The 17,835-nt window shown below is 46.6% G+C and overlaps 1 protein-coding gene across 2 annotated transcripts in view; it reads left to right on the top strand.

Moving 5' to 3' along the window:
- The window catches only part of LOC124004088 (genetic suppressor element 1-like), a 39,711-nt gene extending 23,462 nt beyond the window's left edge, over positions 1 to 16,249 (top strand). For both annotated transcript variants that reach the window (XM_046312946.1, XM_046312905.1), the window contains exons 4-15: positions 1,917 to 2,089; positions 2,310 to 2,504; positions 3,098 to 3,259; positions 3,705 to 3,946; positions 4,144 to 4,426; positions 10,847 to 11,481; positions 11,615 to 11,727; positions 11,835 to 12,117; positions 12,434 to 12,547; positions 12,761 to 13,399; positions 13,588 to 13,691; positions 15,787 to 16,249. In XM_046312946.1, coding sequence (XP_046168902.1) covers positions 1,917 to 2,089; positions 2,310 to 2,504; positions 3,098 to 3,259; positions 3,705 to 3,946; positions 4,144 to 4,426; positions 10,847 to 11,481; positions 11,615 to 11,727; positions 11,835 to 12,117; positions 12,434 to 12,547; positions 12,761 to 13,399; positions 13,588 to 13,691; positions 15,787 to 15,924 — 3,081 coding nt within the window. In that variant the 3' untranslated portion in view covers positions 15,925 to 16,249. The remainder of the gene's footprint in view (positions 1 to 1,916; positions 2,090 to 2,309; positions 2,505 to 3,097; positions 3,260 to 3,704; positions 3,947 to 4,143; positions 4,427 to 10,846; positions 11,482 to 11,614; positions 11,728 to 11,834; positions 12,118 to 12,433; positions 12,548 to 12,760; positions 13,400 to 13,587; positions 13,692 to 15,786) is intronic.
- The last annotated feature ends 1,586 nt before the right edge of the window (positions 16,250 to 17,835 follow it).

The raw sequence follows: 17,835 nt of genomic DNA, 5'->3' as shown, positions 1-17,835 counted from the left end.
ATCCTTATCCTTATCCAGTTTGATTGTATTGACATTCCCAGCATTAGTTACATTCTTCAGTTTTTGTCCAAAGTATTGAGTCATTGAAACTGAAACAGTGCATCCGAATGGAGGCAGAAAACAATGTATCAGGCCAGCTGTGATTTACAACCTGATAGCATTATGTTTTGGACTACCAAGAAATGTAGTCCCTCCGATGTAGAAATCTCGTCCCTCCGATGAGAAATGGGGACAAGGTCTTCCAGCTGACTCATGCACCAATTCATGTTTTTACTATGACCAGAGAAAGTGAAATATTCATAGATATTAAAAATACACAAGCTGCTAATAACACAAGCTTATGGGAACACTTTGCTATAGTAATTCATTGCAGCTGCGGTGCTGGTTGTAGTGTGAGTGGAAGGAGGGAGAACATACATTTTATGGCTTATTAAAGTGTTGAATGAAGTGTTGACAGTGCTGAACAACAACTTAATCATGAACTTCCTCATAAAAACAGCATCTCTTTGCTGTATTCATTGAGTCTCTCTAGTCATGGTTTTAAACGTTTAGAAATCTCACAGTATCAACTTTGCTGTGCGTTCAAGTTTTTTTACACCAATGTTTGGTGATGGACTAGGGATGACTTGGATTGCGATCGACCAGTTGGTGACCACTGCTTAACAATCACAGCTTAAGCCTAGTCATTAGCACTGGGAGCTAATATGTCCTCAGCAAGGTTACTCATGTGTGGGAGTAGTTTGGTAGAGTGAGTGAGTGTGTGGTTGTTTATACTTGATGGGGAGAGAGGTAGACAGCAGAGAAAGATGAAGGGGGATGTAGAGGAGGAGTTTTAGGGGTTGCCTCCTGCCCTGATCTTAACTTGCTCTGACATATCAGAAGCACTTCTCCACCCGGGTGGGCTTTTAGCTTGCAGCTGAGAGGTCATCTCCCCTCCCTTTCATCTATTTCATCCTACATCTCTCTTACTCTCCCCCTCTCCCTCCTTCCCCCCGCTCCATTTCCCCTCTCCTTCTTCCACTTTCCACTACCTTCCCCCTCTCCCCTGTCCCCCTCTCCCTCCCACCCCCTCTCGCTCCGCCCCTCTCCCTTTGCACCCCTCTTCCTCCATTCCCCACTCCCTCCATTCCCTTCTCCCTTGTCACCCACTCCCTCCGTTCCTCTCTCCCTCCATTCCCTTCTCCCTTGTCCCCCACTCCCTCCGTTCCCCTCTCCCTCCATTCCCTTCTCCCTTGTCCCCCACTCCCTCCGTTCCTCTCTCCCTCCATTCCCTTCTCCCTTGTCCCCCACTCCCTCCGTTCCCCTCTCCCTCCATTCCCTTCTCCCTTGTCCCCCACTCCCTCCGTTCCTCTCTCCCTACATTCCCTTCTCCCTTGTCCTCCACTCCCCCCACTCCCTTCTCCCTTGTCCCCCACTCCCTCCGTTCCCCTCTCCCTCCATTCCCTTCTCCCTTGTCCCCCACTCCCTCCGTTCCCCTCTCCCTCCATTCTCTTCTCCCTTGTCCCCCACTCCCTCCGTTCCCCTCTCCCTACATTCCCCTCTCCTTCCCTGCCTCAAGCTCATAGAGCTATTAACACGAGAGTCTCTTGCTGTGACCTAGAAGAAGGTGATGTGTGCGCGCATGCGAGTGTGTGTGTGTGTGTGTGTAGGGGACAGACATGACAGGGGTGTCAGAGTAGTGATGAGAGCATTGCTGGCAGGGGATTCAGTGATGCGTGTTCCAAACAGAGTGGGGGTTTGGAGTAGCTACATTGATAGCCAATGACAGTGTTAACATGCTATGGTTAGCTCAACATTAAGGGACAAATCCTGACATGAAAATAGTTTCACATGTTATGAGTGGGAGACTTTTTAAAAACTTAACAAACATGATCTATTTCCGTCTCTCTCTTCTTCTCCCTCCCTCTCCCTGTCAGGCTGAGTCAGGTGTTTGTGGAGTGAGTAGGGAGAGTGTTGGGTCTGAGCTCAGCCCTACCCAGGAGAAAGGAGGTTATCCTGTCCCCTCTCATCACGTCTTGGCTCACCCCTCTTACCCCTTCAGCCTCACCCCCAGCTCTGTCATGCAGGACCGGCAACTACAGGGCCTTAGGTGAATCACTCCTGGATGTCTATACACACACATACAAATACACCACACACATGTACACAGACACACACCACAAACACAAACACACACATACACACAAACCCATCAACAGTGCAACGGATAAGTCTCTCTTGCTTAAACCACATATGCACTATCCTCCGTTCACCCCAAAACAGCAGACCCAAATTTGCAATCTAATCCCCAACTCCTCCCCCTCCTGTAGTCTACCTGGTCAGGTACACCCTGCAGCTCCCTCGGGGACGGTCCCAGATGAGTACCTGAGAGGACTCCGCCCCTTTGCTACCTCAGACGACCTCCGCCTACCCTCGCTGCACCTGGGGCTTGACCCCGTCACCGCTGCCCATGTTACTGCTGCTGCTGCCTACTACCACCCTGCCTATCTCCACCACCTACACAGGTCAGTCTATAGACCACCCTGCCTATCTCCACCACCTACACAGGTCAGTCTATAGACCACCCTGCCTATCTCCACCACCTACACAGGTCAGTCTATAGACCACCCTGCCTATCTCCACCACCTACACAGGTCAGTCTATAGACCACCCTGCCTATCTCCACCACCTACACAGGTCAGTCTATAGACTACCCTGCCTACCTCCACCACCTACACAGGTCAGTCTATAGACTACCCTGCCTACCTCCACCACCTACACAGGTCAGGCTATAGACCCCCTCTGCCTTCCTCCACCACCTACACAGGTCAGTCTATAGACGACCCTACCTACCTCAGTCTCACTCTATAGAATCAGTGTTCTGAGATGAGACAGAGAGACAGGCAGACAGACAGGAAGACAAAGAGACAGACAGGGACACAGAGAGACAGACAGGGAGACAGAGGTTTGAAGCAGCCTTTGTGTTTGTGTGTTCCGGGTTGGGATGTATAAATGGCGACTGAACCACAAAATGTGCCAAAGGTTGAAATGAATTGCTCCCTCTCTCTTTGCCTCTCCTGCCAATCCTTTTCCCCTCGTCTCTCTCTGTGTGTTCCAGGATGGAGGAGTCTCTGTGTCTGTCTGCACTGCGCTCTCAGTTCTACTCTGTACCAGCAGGCGGAGCCTTCTCTACCCTCCACCCCTCTGCCCTCCACATGCACGTGCCTGGGGCACGCTACCCTGGGGAGCTCAGCCACACACACAGCGCAATAGCTGAGAGGTAACACACACACTTATAATACACACACCTGCACCTGCTCTGAGGGCTGCTACCTTTGGAAGCTGAACAATCCCTCTGGCTGAGAGGTGTTACACTCATACATGCACACACATTTTGTCATTTCTCTGCAGGAAAGGCACAGGTTGCTGACTGTGTTAAATTTTGCTACTATATACACATCACACACACCAATACACACATCGGTGTCTGTGTGTGTTTATATCCTGTGGTTACCTATTAATTGTTCATCTTCTCTTGCTCACTCATGCTGTCTTAATGCTCTGTGTGTGTGTGCGCGCCTGCAAGCGTGGGCATGTGTGTGGATAGGTGTGTGTGTTTAACAGTGTGTGGTTAATCAGCCCCATGTTGGGTGTTGCATCTCTCGTCATCTCTCCCATGTGTCTGTGGTGTGTGGATGTGTGTGTATCTTTTAACCTCCCCACAGACTACAGATGGAGGAAGATCTTCGCCAACGAGAGAAACAGAGGGAGCTGGAGCTGGAAAGGGAGAGAGAGAGGGAGCGGGACAGAGAGAGAGAAAGGGAGCGAGAAAGGCAGAGGGAGAGAGAGAGGGAGAGGGAGATGGTGAAAGCGGTGGGGACTCAGTACCTTGCTGGACTGAAGGCTCTCACGGCTCTGCCGGTGGACAGGGTCAGACCTGGGGAGAGGCTGACACCCAAAAGGCTGGGTGCGGTGTACATACACACATACACACACACACACACATATACAGTAAATATTAAATACACACACTGATTGGTTGATTTCCTGTTAATTAAGCACCAGATATTTCTCTTGAAAGTAGAGACTGGTCACCATCCATATCATGCATTATAAAGTGCATAATGTAGTGTTTAATTATAATACTTCATTTCTTTTCCCCAGGTAAGCCCACCCTCCCTGCCCTCCCAGTCCCTAAACCTCTACAGCCAGACCTCCAGTCCTCCAGGGGGTCAGCCTCTCACCCCATTTCCACCCTGGTGCCCTCTCAGATGGGGAACGCACACACTGCCTCAGCCTCTACCGGGGGGCTCCATGGAACACTGGCCTCTGCAATGAAGCAGGCCAATGGGGAGAATCTCTGGTTGTCAAAGCAACGCCGGCAGGGGCAGGAGAGTGAGGCGTGGTCACCTGGGGAAGGGGTGGAGCCTAGGAGACACAGCTACAGGTGAGTGTCTAATCAGGCAGGGAACAAGCAGTTGAGAAATGCATACGTTAATCAGTTTCCCCAACAGGAACAGGATCTGGCACCGTTCTGTTTTTAAATGGTTCGTTCCGGAACCCATTTTCTAGGATCCGTTACCTCTTGTGGTGTAAAGTACTTAAGTAAAAATACTTGAAAGTTCTACTTAAGTCGTTTTTTGGGTAGCTGTACTTTACTCTACTATTTATATTTTTGACAACTTTTACTTATAGTTCACTACATTCCTAAATACAATTATGTACTTTTTACTCCATACATTTTCCGTGACACCCAAAAGTACTCTTTACATTTTGAATGCTTAGCAGTACAGGAAAATGGTCTAACTCGCAAACGTATCGAGAGAATATCACTTGTCATCCCTACTGCCTCTGATCTGGCGGACTCACTAAACACGTGCTTGGTTTGTAAATGGAGTCTGAGTGTTAGATTGTGCTCCTGCTCCTGGCTATCCGTAAATAAAAGAAAAAAGGAAAATGGTGCCGTCCGTTTGCTTATTATAAGAAATTTGAAATGATTCTTACTTTTACTTTTGATACTTAAGTATATTTTAGCAATTACATTTACTTTTGATACTTAAGTATTTTTTTAAACCAAATACTTTTAGACGTTTACTCAAGTAGTATTTTACTAGGTGACTTCCACTTTTACTTGAGTCATTTTCTATAAATGTATCTTTACTTTTGTAAGTATGACAATTCAGTACTTTTTCCGCCACTGCTTATCACTGTTTGTAATGTAAAAATGTTAATAAAAACAATCAGAGTTCATTCAAGTTGCCTTGTCTGTAATTCTCCTGCCCCCTAAAAACGTCATGTGAATAGTGAATAGACCAACGAGTGGTCATTGCTGTGGTGAGAGAGAGCAGCTTGCCTGTAACTCTCACAGAACTAGAATGATATTCACTGTCTATGATCTCTCTCTGCTCTGATAGACATGAGCCTGCAACTTTCATCTCTCCAGCGTTGCACTTCATCATTTAATTCCTTATAGAATCATAATCATAGGGAAGCGTGCTGGAGGTGCCACAGCACTCCTATTGAATTGAAATACATTTGCCAAAGTTCTAGAATTACTGCTGTCAGTTCAGAAAGAAAGGGAATCATTCAGGAGTGGGCCTATGCCTATAATTTAGCCACAGAGGAGAAATAGCAAATCTGTCAGCATCTAGCCAAAACAGGCCTTTTGCAATATTTCAAATACAATCGTTGGTAAGCATATGGCTCCTGCTGAAAAGAGAAGACTAATCTGTCTATAATCTACCAAAATATTTGATCAAGTTCCAAATAGGCCTTTTAAGTGAACAGCACTGTTTTACAAAGTAAAACAAGAGACAGATGAGCTTTTGGCATGAGCGCATTGACCATCGCTGGTGAGTGAGCTGTGCATCATTGGCTGAGTCAGTGAAACTGGAAAGCTTTTTTAGGACTATCATTTCCTCCTCATATTGTACACTTTGTGTCTCCTCACACCTCGGCTTAGACTATTTTTATTGATCTGAGATTCTCAGTTTGTCAATGTCAAAGTGTAGCCTGTCATTTGGATCATTTGTGAGGTAATAAGAAAAGATTCTGCTAAAGTATCCAGTCATCAAAAATTGTGGATTTTTTTTTCCTAGACCCTAGGCTCCATATTTTTCCCCCATGTGTGCAACTTCTGCAAGCACCTCTACTCTACTGCTCTATGCCAGTACGCAAAAGCAATGGTAATGCAAAAGCAATGATAATGGGGAAAAAATGATAATGCAAGAGCAATGATGATGGAAAAGCAATGATAATGGGAAAGCGATGATAATGGAAAAGCAATGGTAATGGAAAAGCGCTGATAATGCAAAAGCAATGATAATGCAAAGGCAACGGTAATGGAAAAGCAACGGTAATGGAAAAGCGACGATAATGCAAAAGCAATGATAATGCAAAAGAGAATGATAATGCAAAGGCAATGGTAATGGAAAAGCAATGGTAATGCAAAAGCAATGATAATGGGAAAACAATGATAATGCAAGAGCAATGATGATGGAAAAGCAATGATAATGGAAAAGCGATGGTAATGGAAAAGCAATGATAATGCAAAAGCAAGGGTAATGGAAAAACAATGATAATGCAAAAGCAATGGTAATGGAAAAGCAATGGTAATGAAAAAGCAATGGTAATGGAAAAGCGATGATAATGCAAAAGCAATGATAATGCAAAGACAATGATAATGCAAAGGCAACGGTAATGGAAAAGCAAGGGTAATGGAAAAGCAATGGTAATGCAAAAGCAATGGTAATGGCAAAGCAATGATAATGCAAAAGCAATGGTAATGCAAAAGCAATGATAATGGAAAAGCAATGGTAATGGAAAAGCAATAATAATGTAAAAGCAATGATAATGCAAAAGCGATGATAATGCAAAATCAATGATAATGGAAAAGCAATGGTAATGCAAAAGCAATGATAATGCAATGACAATGATAATGCAAAGGCAACGGTAATGGAAAAGCAAGGGCAATGGAAAAGCAATGGTAATGCAAAAGCAATGGTAATGGCAAAGCAATGATAATGCAAAAGCAATGGTAATGCAAAAGCAATGATAATGGAAAAGCAATGGTAATGGAAAAGCAATGATAATGTAAAAGCGATGATAATGCAAAATCAATGATAATGGAAAAGCAATGGTAATGCAAAAGCAAAGATAATGCAAAAGCAATGGTAATGCAAAAGCAATGGTAATGGAAAAGCAATGGTAATGGAAAAGCGATAATAATGCAAAAGCGATGATAACGCAAAAGCGATGATAATGCATAAGCAATGATAATGCAAAGGCAATTGTAATGGAAAAGCAATGGTAATAGAAAAGCAATGGTAATGCAAAAGCAATGATAATGCAAGAGCAATGGTAATGCAAAAGCAATGATAATGCAAAAGCAATGGTAATGCAAAAGCAATGATAATGGAAAAGCAATGGTAATGGAAAAGCAATAATAATGTAAAAGGACGGCTCACTTTCTTTCCTGAGGACGGCTCACCTCTCACAGTTCTGGGCGACTTTAACCTCCCCACGTCTACCTTTGACTCATTCCTCTCTGCCTCCTTCTTTCCACTCCTCTTTTGACCTCACCCTCTCACCTTCCCCCCCTACTCACAAGGCAGCCAATACGCTCGACCTCATCTTTACTAGATGCTGTTCTTCCACTAACCTCATTGCAACTCCCCTCCAAGTCTCCGACCACTACCTTGTATCCTTTTCCCTCTCGCTCTCATCCAACACTTCCCACACTGCCCCTACTCGGATGGTATCGCGCCGTCTCTCCCCCGCTACTCTCTCCTCTTCCATCCTATCATCTCTTACCTCTGCTTAAACCTTCTCCAACCTATCTCCTGATTCTGCCTCCTCAACCCTCCTCTCCTCCCTTTCTGCATCCTTTGACTCTCTATGTCCCCTATCTTCCAGGCTGGCTCGGTCCTCCCCTCCCGCTCCGTGGCTTGACGACTCATTACGAGCTCACAGAACAGGGCTCCGGGCAGCCGAGCGGAAATGGAGGAAAACTCGCCTCCCTGCGGACCTGGCATCCTTTCGCTCCCTCCTCTCTACATTTTCCTCCTCTGTCTCTGCTGCTAAAGCCACTTTCTACCACTCTAAATTCCAAGCATCTGCCTCTAACCCTAGGAAGCTCTTTGCCACCTTCTCCTCCCTCCTGAATCCTCCTCCCCCTCCTCCCCCTCCTCCCTCTCTGCAGATGACTTCGTCAACCATTTTGAATTGAAGGCCGACGACATCCGATCCTCGTTTGCTAAGTCAAACGACACCGCTGGTTCTGCTCACACTGCCCTACCCTGTGCTCTGACCTCTTTCTCCCCTCTCTCTCCAGATGAAATCTCGCGTCTTGTGACGGCCGGCCGCCCAACAACCTGCCCGCTCGACCCTATCCCCTCCTCTCTTCTCCAGACCATTTCCGGAGACCTTCTCCCTTACCTCACCTCGCTCATCAACTTATCCCTGACCGCTGGCTACGTCCCTTCCGTCTTCAAGAGAGCGAGAGTTGCACCCCTTCTGAAAAAACCTACACTCGATCCCTCCGATGTTAACAACTACAGACCAGTATCCCTTCTTTCTTTTCTCTCCAAAACTCTTGAACGTGCCGTCCTTGGTCAGCTCTCCCGCTATCTCTCTCAGAATGACCTTCTTGATTCAAATCAGTCAGGTTTCAAGACTAGTCATTCAACTGAGACTGCTCTTCTCTGTATCACGGAGGCGCTTCGCACCGCTAAAGCTAACTCTCTCTCCTCTGCTCTCATCCTTCTAGACCTATCGGCTGCCTTCGATACTGTGAACCATCAGATCCTCCTCTCCACCCTCTCCGAGTTGGGCATCTCCGGCGCGGCCCACGCTTGGATTGCGTCCTACCTGACAGGTCGCTCCTACCAGGTGGCGTGGCGAGAATCTGTCTCTTCACCACGCGCTCTCACCACTGGTGTCCCCCAGGGCTCTGTTCTAGGCCCTCTCCTATTCTCGCTATACACCAAGTCACTTGGCTCTGTCATAACCTCACATGGTCTCTCCTATCATTGCTATGCAGACGACACACAATTAATCTTCTCCTTTCCCCCTTCTGATGACCAGGTGGCGAATCGCATCTCTGCATGTCTGGCAGACATATCAGTGTGGATGACGGATCACCACCTCAAGCTGAACTTCGGCAAGACGGAGCTGCTCTTCCTCCCGGGGAAGGACTGCCCGTTCCATGATCTCGCCATCACGGTTGACAACTCCATTGTGTCCTCCTCCCAGGGCGCTAAGAACCTTGGCGTGATCCTGGACAACACCCTGTAGTTCTCAACTAACATCAAGGCGGTGGCCTGTTCCTGTAGGTTCATGCTCTACAACATCCGCAGAGTACGACCCTGCCTCACACAGGAAGCGGCGCAGGTCCTAATCCAGGCACTTGTCATCTCCCGTCTGGATTACTGCAACTCGCTGTTGGCTGGGCTCCCTGCCTGTGCCATTAAACCCCTACAACTCATCCAGAACGCCGCAGCCCGTCTAGTGTTCAACCTTCCCAAGTTCTCTCACGTCACCCCGCTCCTCCGCTCTCTCCACTGGCTTCCAGTTGAAGCTCGCATCCGCTACAAGACCATGGTGCTTGCCTACGGAGCTGTGAGGGGAACGGGCACCTCAGTACCTCCAGGCTCTGATCAGGCCCTACACCCAAATAAGGGCACTGCGTTCATCCACCTCTGGCCTGCTCGCCTCCCTACCACTGAGGAAGTACAGTTCCCGCTCAGCCCAGTCAAAACTGTTCGCTGCTCTGGCTCCCCAATGGTGGAACAAACTCCCTCACGACGCCAGGACAGCGGAGTCAATCACCACCTTCCGGAGACACCTGAAACCCCACCTCTTTAAGGAATACTTAGGATAGTTAAAAGTAATCCTTCTCACCCCCCCCCCCTTAAAATATTTAGATGCACTATTGTAAACTGGCTGTTTCACTGGATGTCATAAGGTGAATGCACCAATTTGTAAGTCGCTCTGGATAAGAGCGTCTGCTAAATGACTTAAATGTAATGACTTAAATAAAAGCAGTGATAATGCAAAAGCGATGATAATGCAAAAGCAATGATAATGCAACATCAATGGTGATGAAAAAGCAATGGTAATGCAAAATCAATGATAATGGAAAAGCAATGATAATGCAAAAGCAATGGAAAAGCAACGATAATGGAAAAGCAATGATAACGCGAAAAGCAACGATAATGGAAAAGCAATGATAACGCAAAAAGCAATGATAATGGAAAAGCAATGATAATGCAAAAGCAACGGTAATGCAAAAACAATGATAATGCAAAAGCAATGATAATGCAAAAGCAATGATCATGGAAAAGCAATGATAACGCGAAAAGCAATGATAATGGAAAAGCAATGATAACGCAAAAGCAATGATAATGGAAAAGCAATGATAATGCAAAAGCAATGGCAATGCAAAAACAATGATAATGCAAAAGCAATGGTAATGGAAAAGCAATGATAATGCAAAAGCAATGGAAAAGCAATGATCATGGAAAAGCAATGATAACGCAAAAGCAATGATAATGCAAAAGCAATGAAAAAGCAATGATCATGGAAAAGCAATGATAACGCAAAAGCAATGATAATGCATGCAGGTGATTTTTTTTATCTGGCACTTCAGAGCCTCCCACATCACCCCGGGCTCACTTTTACAAATGAAACACTGATGTGCGTGCGTTTATGCATGTATTAAGATAACACTGCAGTATCCTCCGAGTCAGTACTCGTTCTACTCTGCTTTTAGCTTGGCTGCACCATCAAGGTCAACTCTGATAAAACCAAATGTGTTTGTGTTTGTGTGTGTTTGTGTGTGACTATATTGTTTTTCTTGTCTTCACAGGTCCAACGCCAGCCAGCGTGACCCAGGCAACAGAGAGTCTCAACCCCACCTAGGAGCCCCACCTCCACTCATCTCCCCCAAAGCTCACCCTCACCTCCTCCCCCACCCCCCTGTCCCTCCCACCACCCTCTGGAACCCTGCCTCTCTCACAGAGACCTCCCCAGACCCTCGTCGCAGGTTTGACTCCCCTATTCCTCCCTCCCGCCCTCCTCCTGGTCTGACCAGAGCTGAGTGGCCCCCCAGCTGGGAGCGGGGGGAGGAGGGATGCAGGAGGATGGGGGAGGGCCCAGAGAGGTTTTCCTTCATCAGGGGACCCGTTCTGCAGATTTCTGGCCTCTGGAGCATGGCTGAGCTTGAAAGATCCACTCACAGTCTCCACCACCAACATAACCACCACCATAACCACCTCCACCAGCAGGGCTCACTGCTCCTGTCCTCCCCCAGCCCCAGCTCTGACCTGGGGGTCCAGCGCCCACCCAGCTCCCCCTCTCCCTCCAGGGACCTCCAGAAGTCTGAGCGGCCAGGCCAGGAGCCTCAAAACCCAGTGGTGTACGATAAGATCCTTCAGCAGCAGCACAGGCTGGTCAGCAAGCTGGATCTGGAGGAGAGCAGGAGGAGAGAGGCCAGGGAGGGAGGTAAGACGAAAGGGTATGTAAGAGGGAGGGAGGGAGGTGAGGAGAGTGGACATTCAAGTGGGGATAAGACGAGATCTGGGTGGGCTTTAACAAAATTCTGGTCTGTACTCTCACTCTCTCCCCCCTCCCCCAGGGTATTACTATGATCTAGATGAGTCGTATGATGAGAGTGATGAGGAGGAAGTGAGGACCCACCTCAGAAGGGTTGCAGAGCAGCCCCCCCTAAAACTAGACACATCCTCAGAGGTAACTACCACACACTACCAAACACTACCACACATATTAACCATTTTCAATTGTTCTTCTATTATATCGTTGTATGATTTAATTCTCTGTAATCTGTCTCTCTGTAGAAGGTGTGTTTTCTGCGTGTGTGTGGCCTGACCACGCTGGCCCATCGTGACCAGCTGTTTCATCAGAAGAGGAGGAAGAGGAGGAGGATGCTGAGAGAGCGCAGCATCTCCCCTCCTCCTGTACAAGGCAAGAGGAAGACCCCTTGTTCTACTGTGGTACCTGTTCCCCCCCTCAGCACCACTCTCACCCCTGAAGAGATGAACTGCTTCCCCCAACTGGAGGACAAGAAACACTTCCTCAACATGCTTAGCCTGTCCCATGTCACCAGCCAGCAGAGGAGAGGTAACATACAGTACACTAACCCCAGCACAGTACACCCTAGCTCTTATTCTCCAACCCCTATCCACTACAACCTAGTGTACTCTAATGCCCTATCCAAGGGGTATTAAAATCTTACCTTAGGAGTTCCGAATTACTGCTGTTTTTCTGTTCTACCTGATAGTTAATTGCACCAACCTGGTGTCTAAATCTCTCCCTGATTAGAGAAGAATAAAAAAACTGTGGAACTGGCTTTGAGGTCCATATTTGAATTTGAGGAATCTATCCCATTTTCACCCCTCCCCTTGCTCTCTTTTTCTATCTCTCTCTTGCTCTGTAGATAAGGAAAAGATGGAGGGGTTGCTGAAGGCTATAAAGCTAAAGAGTGTGACATTGGACACCATCAGATACAACCCATTACCCCTCTGTAGCAGCACTCCTGCTCTCTCAACTGGTAAGACACACACACACACACACATGAAAACACACACACACACACACACATGCAAACACACACACACACACACACACACACACACACACACACACACACACACACACACACACACACACACACACACACACACACACACACACACACACACACACACACACACACACACACACAAAGGGTAACACCCATGAGATCCTGTGTTTATGTTTTCAGGTGACTACACACCTGACCTCCCAGCCTGCAAGTCAAACGGACTAGACTACCCAGACTCCCCAAGCCCCTTGCCTCCCTACCCCCACCATCCCGACAACCTTCACACAGACCCACTAAACCCCCAACCCTCTCCACCCCGCCACCCCCCTCCCCTTGGCCTCCACCCCGACAGGGCAGGACTGTGCGAACGTCACCCATCTAACAGGCTCCAGGGTCTCCAGAACGGAGCAGGCCACCTTGGCCATCCTACCCAACTGAAGTTGGCCCTGGCTGGACAGAATGGGCAGAACAAGCCCTGGGAAAGATTCATCCGGGAGGACTTCGCCCAACACTTCCACCAGGCTGTGTTGCAGTCTACCCACAAGACACTGGGTAGCTCCATATGCATTCCGGAGTCCAGTATAAAGTCTGAGCCCTCAGCGCCCTACAACATCCCCCCTGTGAAGAGACCAGACCCCCTCCACACACCTCCACACCCCACCAATGGGCATCATCCCTACCCTTCTCCACCCCACCATGACCCTGATGGCGTACGGGTTGAGCGCTCAGAGGAAGATGAGGAAGAGGATGAGGAAGAAACCCCTAGGAAGTGGAAGGGCATAGAGTCCGTCTTTGAGGCGTATCAGGAGTATGTGGATGGTGAGTTAACCTTTCATCTACAAATAGTTTTTAGTCAAATTTTCTTTCTCTTCCCCCAACACACAATTTCTCATCCTCTATCTATGCCCATCTCCCTATCTGTCTTCCTCCCTCTCCCTCTATGACCCCATATCTTCCCTTTACCCTCCTGTCGCTCTCTCTATTTCTCTCTTCCCCCTCTCTCTCAGAGCGGGGTATGGAGAGACAGGTTCTCCACAGTCAGTGCAGGAGGCTGGAGACTCAGAACTACACTCTCAGCCTGACAGCTGAACAACTCTCACACAGCATGGCGGTAAGAAACTCAGCTCCCATATCTAAAAAGTGTCCACAAGGCTCCCATATCCACAAAGTGTCCACAAGGCTCCCATATCCTCAAAGTGTCCACAAGGCTCCCATATCCACAAAGTGTCCACAAGGCTCCCATATCTACAAAGTGTCCACAAGGCTCCCATATCTACAAAGTGTCCACAAGGCTCCCATATCTACAAAGTGTCCACAAGGCTCCCATATCTACAGTGTCCACAAGGCTCCCATATCTACAGTGTCCACAAGGTTCCCATATCTACAAAGTGTCCACAAGGCTCCCATATCTACAAAGTGTCCACAAGGCTCCCATATCTACAAAGTGTCCACAAGTCTCCCATATCTACAAAGTGTCCACAAGGCTCCCATATCCACAAAGTGTCCACAAGGCTCCCATATCTACAAAGTGTCCACAAGGCTCCCATATCTACAAAGTGTCCACAAGGCTCCCATATCTACAAAGTGTCCACAAGTCTCCCATATCTACAAAGTGTCCACAAGGCTCCCATATCTACAAAGTGTCCACAAGGCTCCCATATCCACAAAGTGTCTCAGAGTAGGAGTACTGATCTAATCAAATAAAATGTTATTTGTCACATGCTTTGTAAACGACAGGTGTAGACCAACAGTGAAATGTTTATTTATGGACACTTCCCAGCAATGCAGAAAAAAAGAGAATATATACACAGGGTACCAGTACTGAGTCGATATGCAGGGGTACGAGGTAATTGAGGATGATTGGCTCCCCAGATCCTCAAAACGTTATACAGCTGCACCATCAAGAGCGTCCTGCCCGGTTGCATCACCGCCTGGTATGACAACTGCTCGGCATCTGACTGTAAGGCACTACAGAGGGTAGTGCATATGGACCAGTACATCACTGTGGCCAAGCTTCCTGCCATACAGGACCTATATACTAGGCGGGGTCAGAGGAAGGCCCAAAAGGTTGTCATAGACTCCAGTCACCCAAGTTAGAGACTGTTCTCTCTGCTACTGCACAGCGAGCAGTGAACAGTTAATCAAATGGCTACCCAGACTATTTACTTTGACCCCCCCCCCCCCCTTTATTTTTACATTTCTGCTACTCGCTGTTTATTATCTATGCACAGTCACTTTACCCCAACCTACATGTACAAATGATCTCGACATTGAGTCCGTACCGGTAACCCCCTGTATATAGCCTCGTTATTGTTATTTTATTGTGTTACTTTTTACTTTATTTTGATTTTTTTTAAATGTAGTGAATATTTTCTTAACTCTATTTCTTGAACTGCATTGTTGGTTAAGTAAGGGCTGGTAAGTAAGCATTTCACAGTGAGGTCTACACCTGTTGTATTCGACGCATGTGACAAATAACATTTGATTTGCGTGGAGATATGTACATATAGATAGGGATAAAGTGACTAGCCAACAGGATAAAAGGAAAGGTCAATGCAGAGAGTTAAATAGTTAGCCAATAGCCACCCAGACTAACTATTCAGCAGTCTTGTGGCTTGGGGGAAGAAGCTGTTCAGGGTCCTGTTGGTTCCAGACATGCGGTAGCAGAGAGAACAATCTAGGACTTGGGTAGCTGGAGACAATTTTTAGGGCCTTCCTCTGACACCGGCTGGTATAGAGGTCCTGGATGACTGGAAGCTGGGCTCCAGTGATGTACAGGGCCGTACACACTACCATCTGTCGTGCCTTGCGGTCGGATGCCAATCCTCAACTTTTTGAGGATCTAGGATCTGTCCATACAATTTGATTTATTATGATCAAAAAGTAAAAAACTAAAGCTTGATCAGCACTCTGTGTGTCTGTGTGTCTGTGTGTCTGTGTGTCTGTGTCTGTCTGTCTGTCTGTCTGTCTGTCTGTCTGTCTGTCTGTCTGTCTGTCTGTCTGTCTGTCTGTCTGTCTGTCTGTCTGTCTGTCTGTCTGTCTGTCTGTCTGTCTGTCTGTCTGTCTGTCTGTCTGTCTGTCTGTCTGTCTGTCTGTGACTGTTTGTTTACACCAATGTGCTTTGTTCACCCCTACTCACTCTTTTAGTAAACACTCTCGCTCTTTATCTCTCTTGCTCCATTCCCTCTCTTTCTCTCTCTCTCTAGGAGCTGCTGAGTCAGAGACAGAGGGTGAAAGATGAGAGAGAGAGACTGCAGGCTCAGCTAGAGCACTTCAGGAAGTGTCTGACCCTTCCCAACGTGCACTGGGGCAAGGGGCAGCTCAAAGGTCACCTTCCCCGGTGACTCCCTGCTCTGCTCCTGACAGATTGACAGAGACAGACAGACAGACTGACTGACCTCTGGAGAGAGGAAACTGGATTGGTTCCCAGTCAGATGCAGAGATGGAAGAGAACTCTGGACTGGGAAGGAAGAAAGGATGGTAGAAAGGGAGGAGTGCCACACTTCTAGACTCTGTAGTGTGGTCAGACTCACCATTGTTGAAAGACTAGAAGTCTAAAAGCTGGAGGTCGTAGCTACAGTGGGGAGAACAAGTATTTGATACACTGTCGATTTTGCAGGTTTTCCTACTTACAAAGCATTTAGAGCCAAAATCCCTGCTGCAGTGTGTGAAAACCTGGTCAAGAACTACAGGAAACGTATGATTTCTGTAATTGCAAACAAAGGTTTCTGTACCAAATATTAAGTTCTGCTTTTCTGATGTGTAAAATACTTATTTCATGCAATAAAATGCTAATTCATTACTTAAAAATCATACAATGTGATTTTGCGGATTTTTGTTTTAGATTCTGTCGCTCACAGTTGAAGTGTACCTATGATACAAATTACAGACCTCTACATGCTTTGTAAGTGGGAAAACCTGCAAAATCGGCAGTGTATCAAATACTTGTTCTCTCCACTATACATAAGAGTATGGCATAATATTGGCACCCACTTTAACCAATTCTAGAATTTGGGACAATAAAATGACGAGTATATCCTCCTTTTTTCCCTCCTTGATTTTGAAGGGTTTGGAAGCAACCAATAGCAAGCTCAAAAGGGAATGCACAACCAATAGCAAGCCAACCAACCACTGAACTGGAAGGACAAATCAGCCAAGATGCACTTAAAGACCTAGAAGAGCTACTAGGGATCATACTAGTGACATTGCTGTTAGAACTATCTAGAACAGTAAACACTGTGCTATAGAGATATTACTATTCAGTTTTTTTCCCCACTTGGGTTCATGGACTTACAAAATCATAGTTGTAGAATATTTAAGACAGTGTTTCTATAAGAAAATAACTGGAGGTTGTGAAAATGTTTATATATATATATATATATATACACACACTACCGGTAAAAGGTTTCAGAACGCCTACTCATTCAAGGTTTTTGTCTTTCATTTTTACTATTTTCTACATTGTAGAATAATAGTGAAGACATCAAAACTATGAAATAACACATATGGAATCATGTAGTAACCAAAAAAGTGTTAAACAAATCAAAATATATTTTATATTTGAGATTCTTTAAATAGCCATCCTTTGCCTTGATGACAGCTTTGCACACTCTTGGCATTCTGTCAACCAGCTTCACCTGGAATGCTTTTCCAACAGTCTTGAAGGAGTTCCCACATATGCTGAGCACTTGTTGGCTGCTTTTTCTTCACTCTGCGGTCCGTCTCATCCCAGACCATCTCCATTTGGTTGAGGTTAGGGGATTGTGGAAGCCAGGTCATCTGATGCAGCACTCTCCTTGATAAAATAGCATTAACACAGCCTGGTGTTTTGGGTCATTGTCCTGTTGAAAAACAAATGATAGTCCCACTAAGCCCAAACCAGATGGGATGGCCTATCGCTGCAGAATGCTGTGGTAGCCATGCTTGTTAATTGTGCATTGAAATCTAAATAAATCACAGACAGTGTCACCAGCAAAGCACCCCCACACCATACCACCTCCTCCGTGCATTAAAGTGGGAAATACACATGCTGACATCATTCGTTCACCCACACTGCATCTCACAAAGACACAGCGGTTGGAACCAAAAATCTCCAATTTGGACTCATCAGACCAAAGGACAGATTTCCACTGGTCTAATCTCCATTCTTGGCCCAAGCAAGTCTTTTCTTCTTATTGGTGTCCTTTAGTAATGGTTTCTTTGCTACAATTCAACCATGAAGGCCTGATTCACACAATCTCCTCTGAACAGTTGAT

This window comes from Oncorhynchus gorbuscha, linkage group LG01 (genome assembly GCF_021184085.1).
Source record: "Oncorhynchus gorbuscha isolate QuinsamMale2020 ecotype Even-year linkage group LG01, OgorEven_v1.0, whole genome shotgun sequence".
In the NCBI taxonomy this organism is placed as follows: domain Eukaryota; kingdom Metazoa; phylum Chordata; class Actinopteri; order Salmoniformes; family Salmonidae; genus Oncorhynchus; species Oncorhynchus gorbuscha.
The sequence above is the reverse complement of the archived record's forward strand: the minus strand, read 5'-3'. Positions and strand labels throughout refer to the sequence as shown.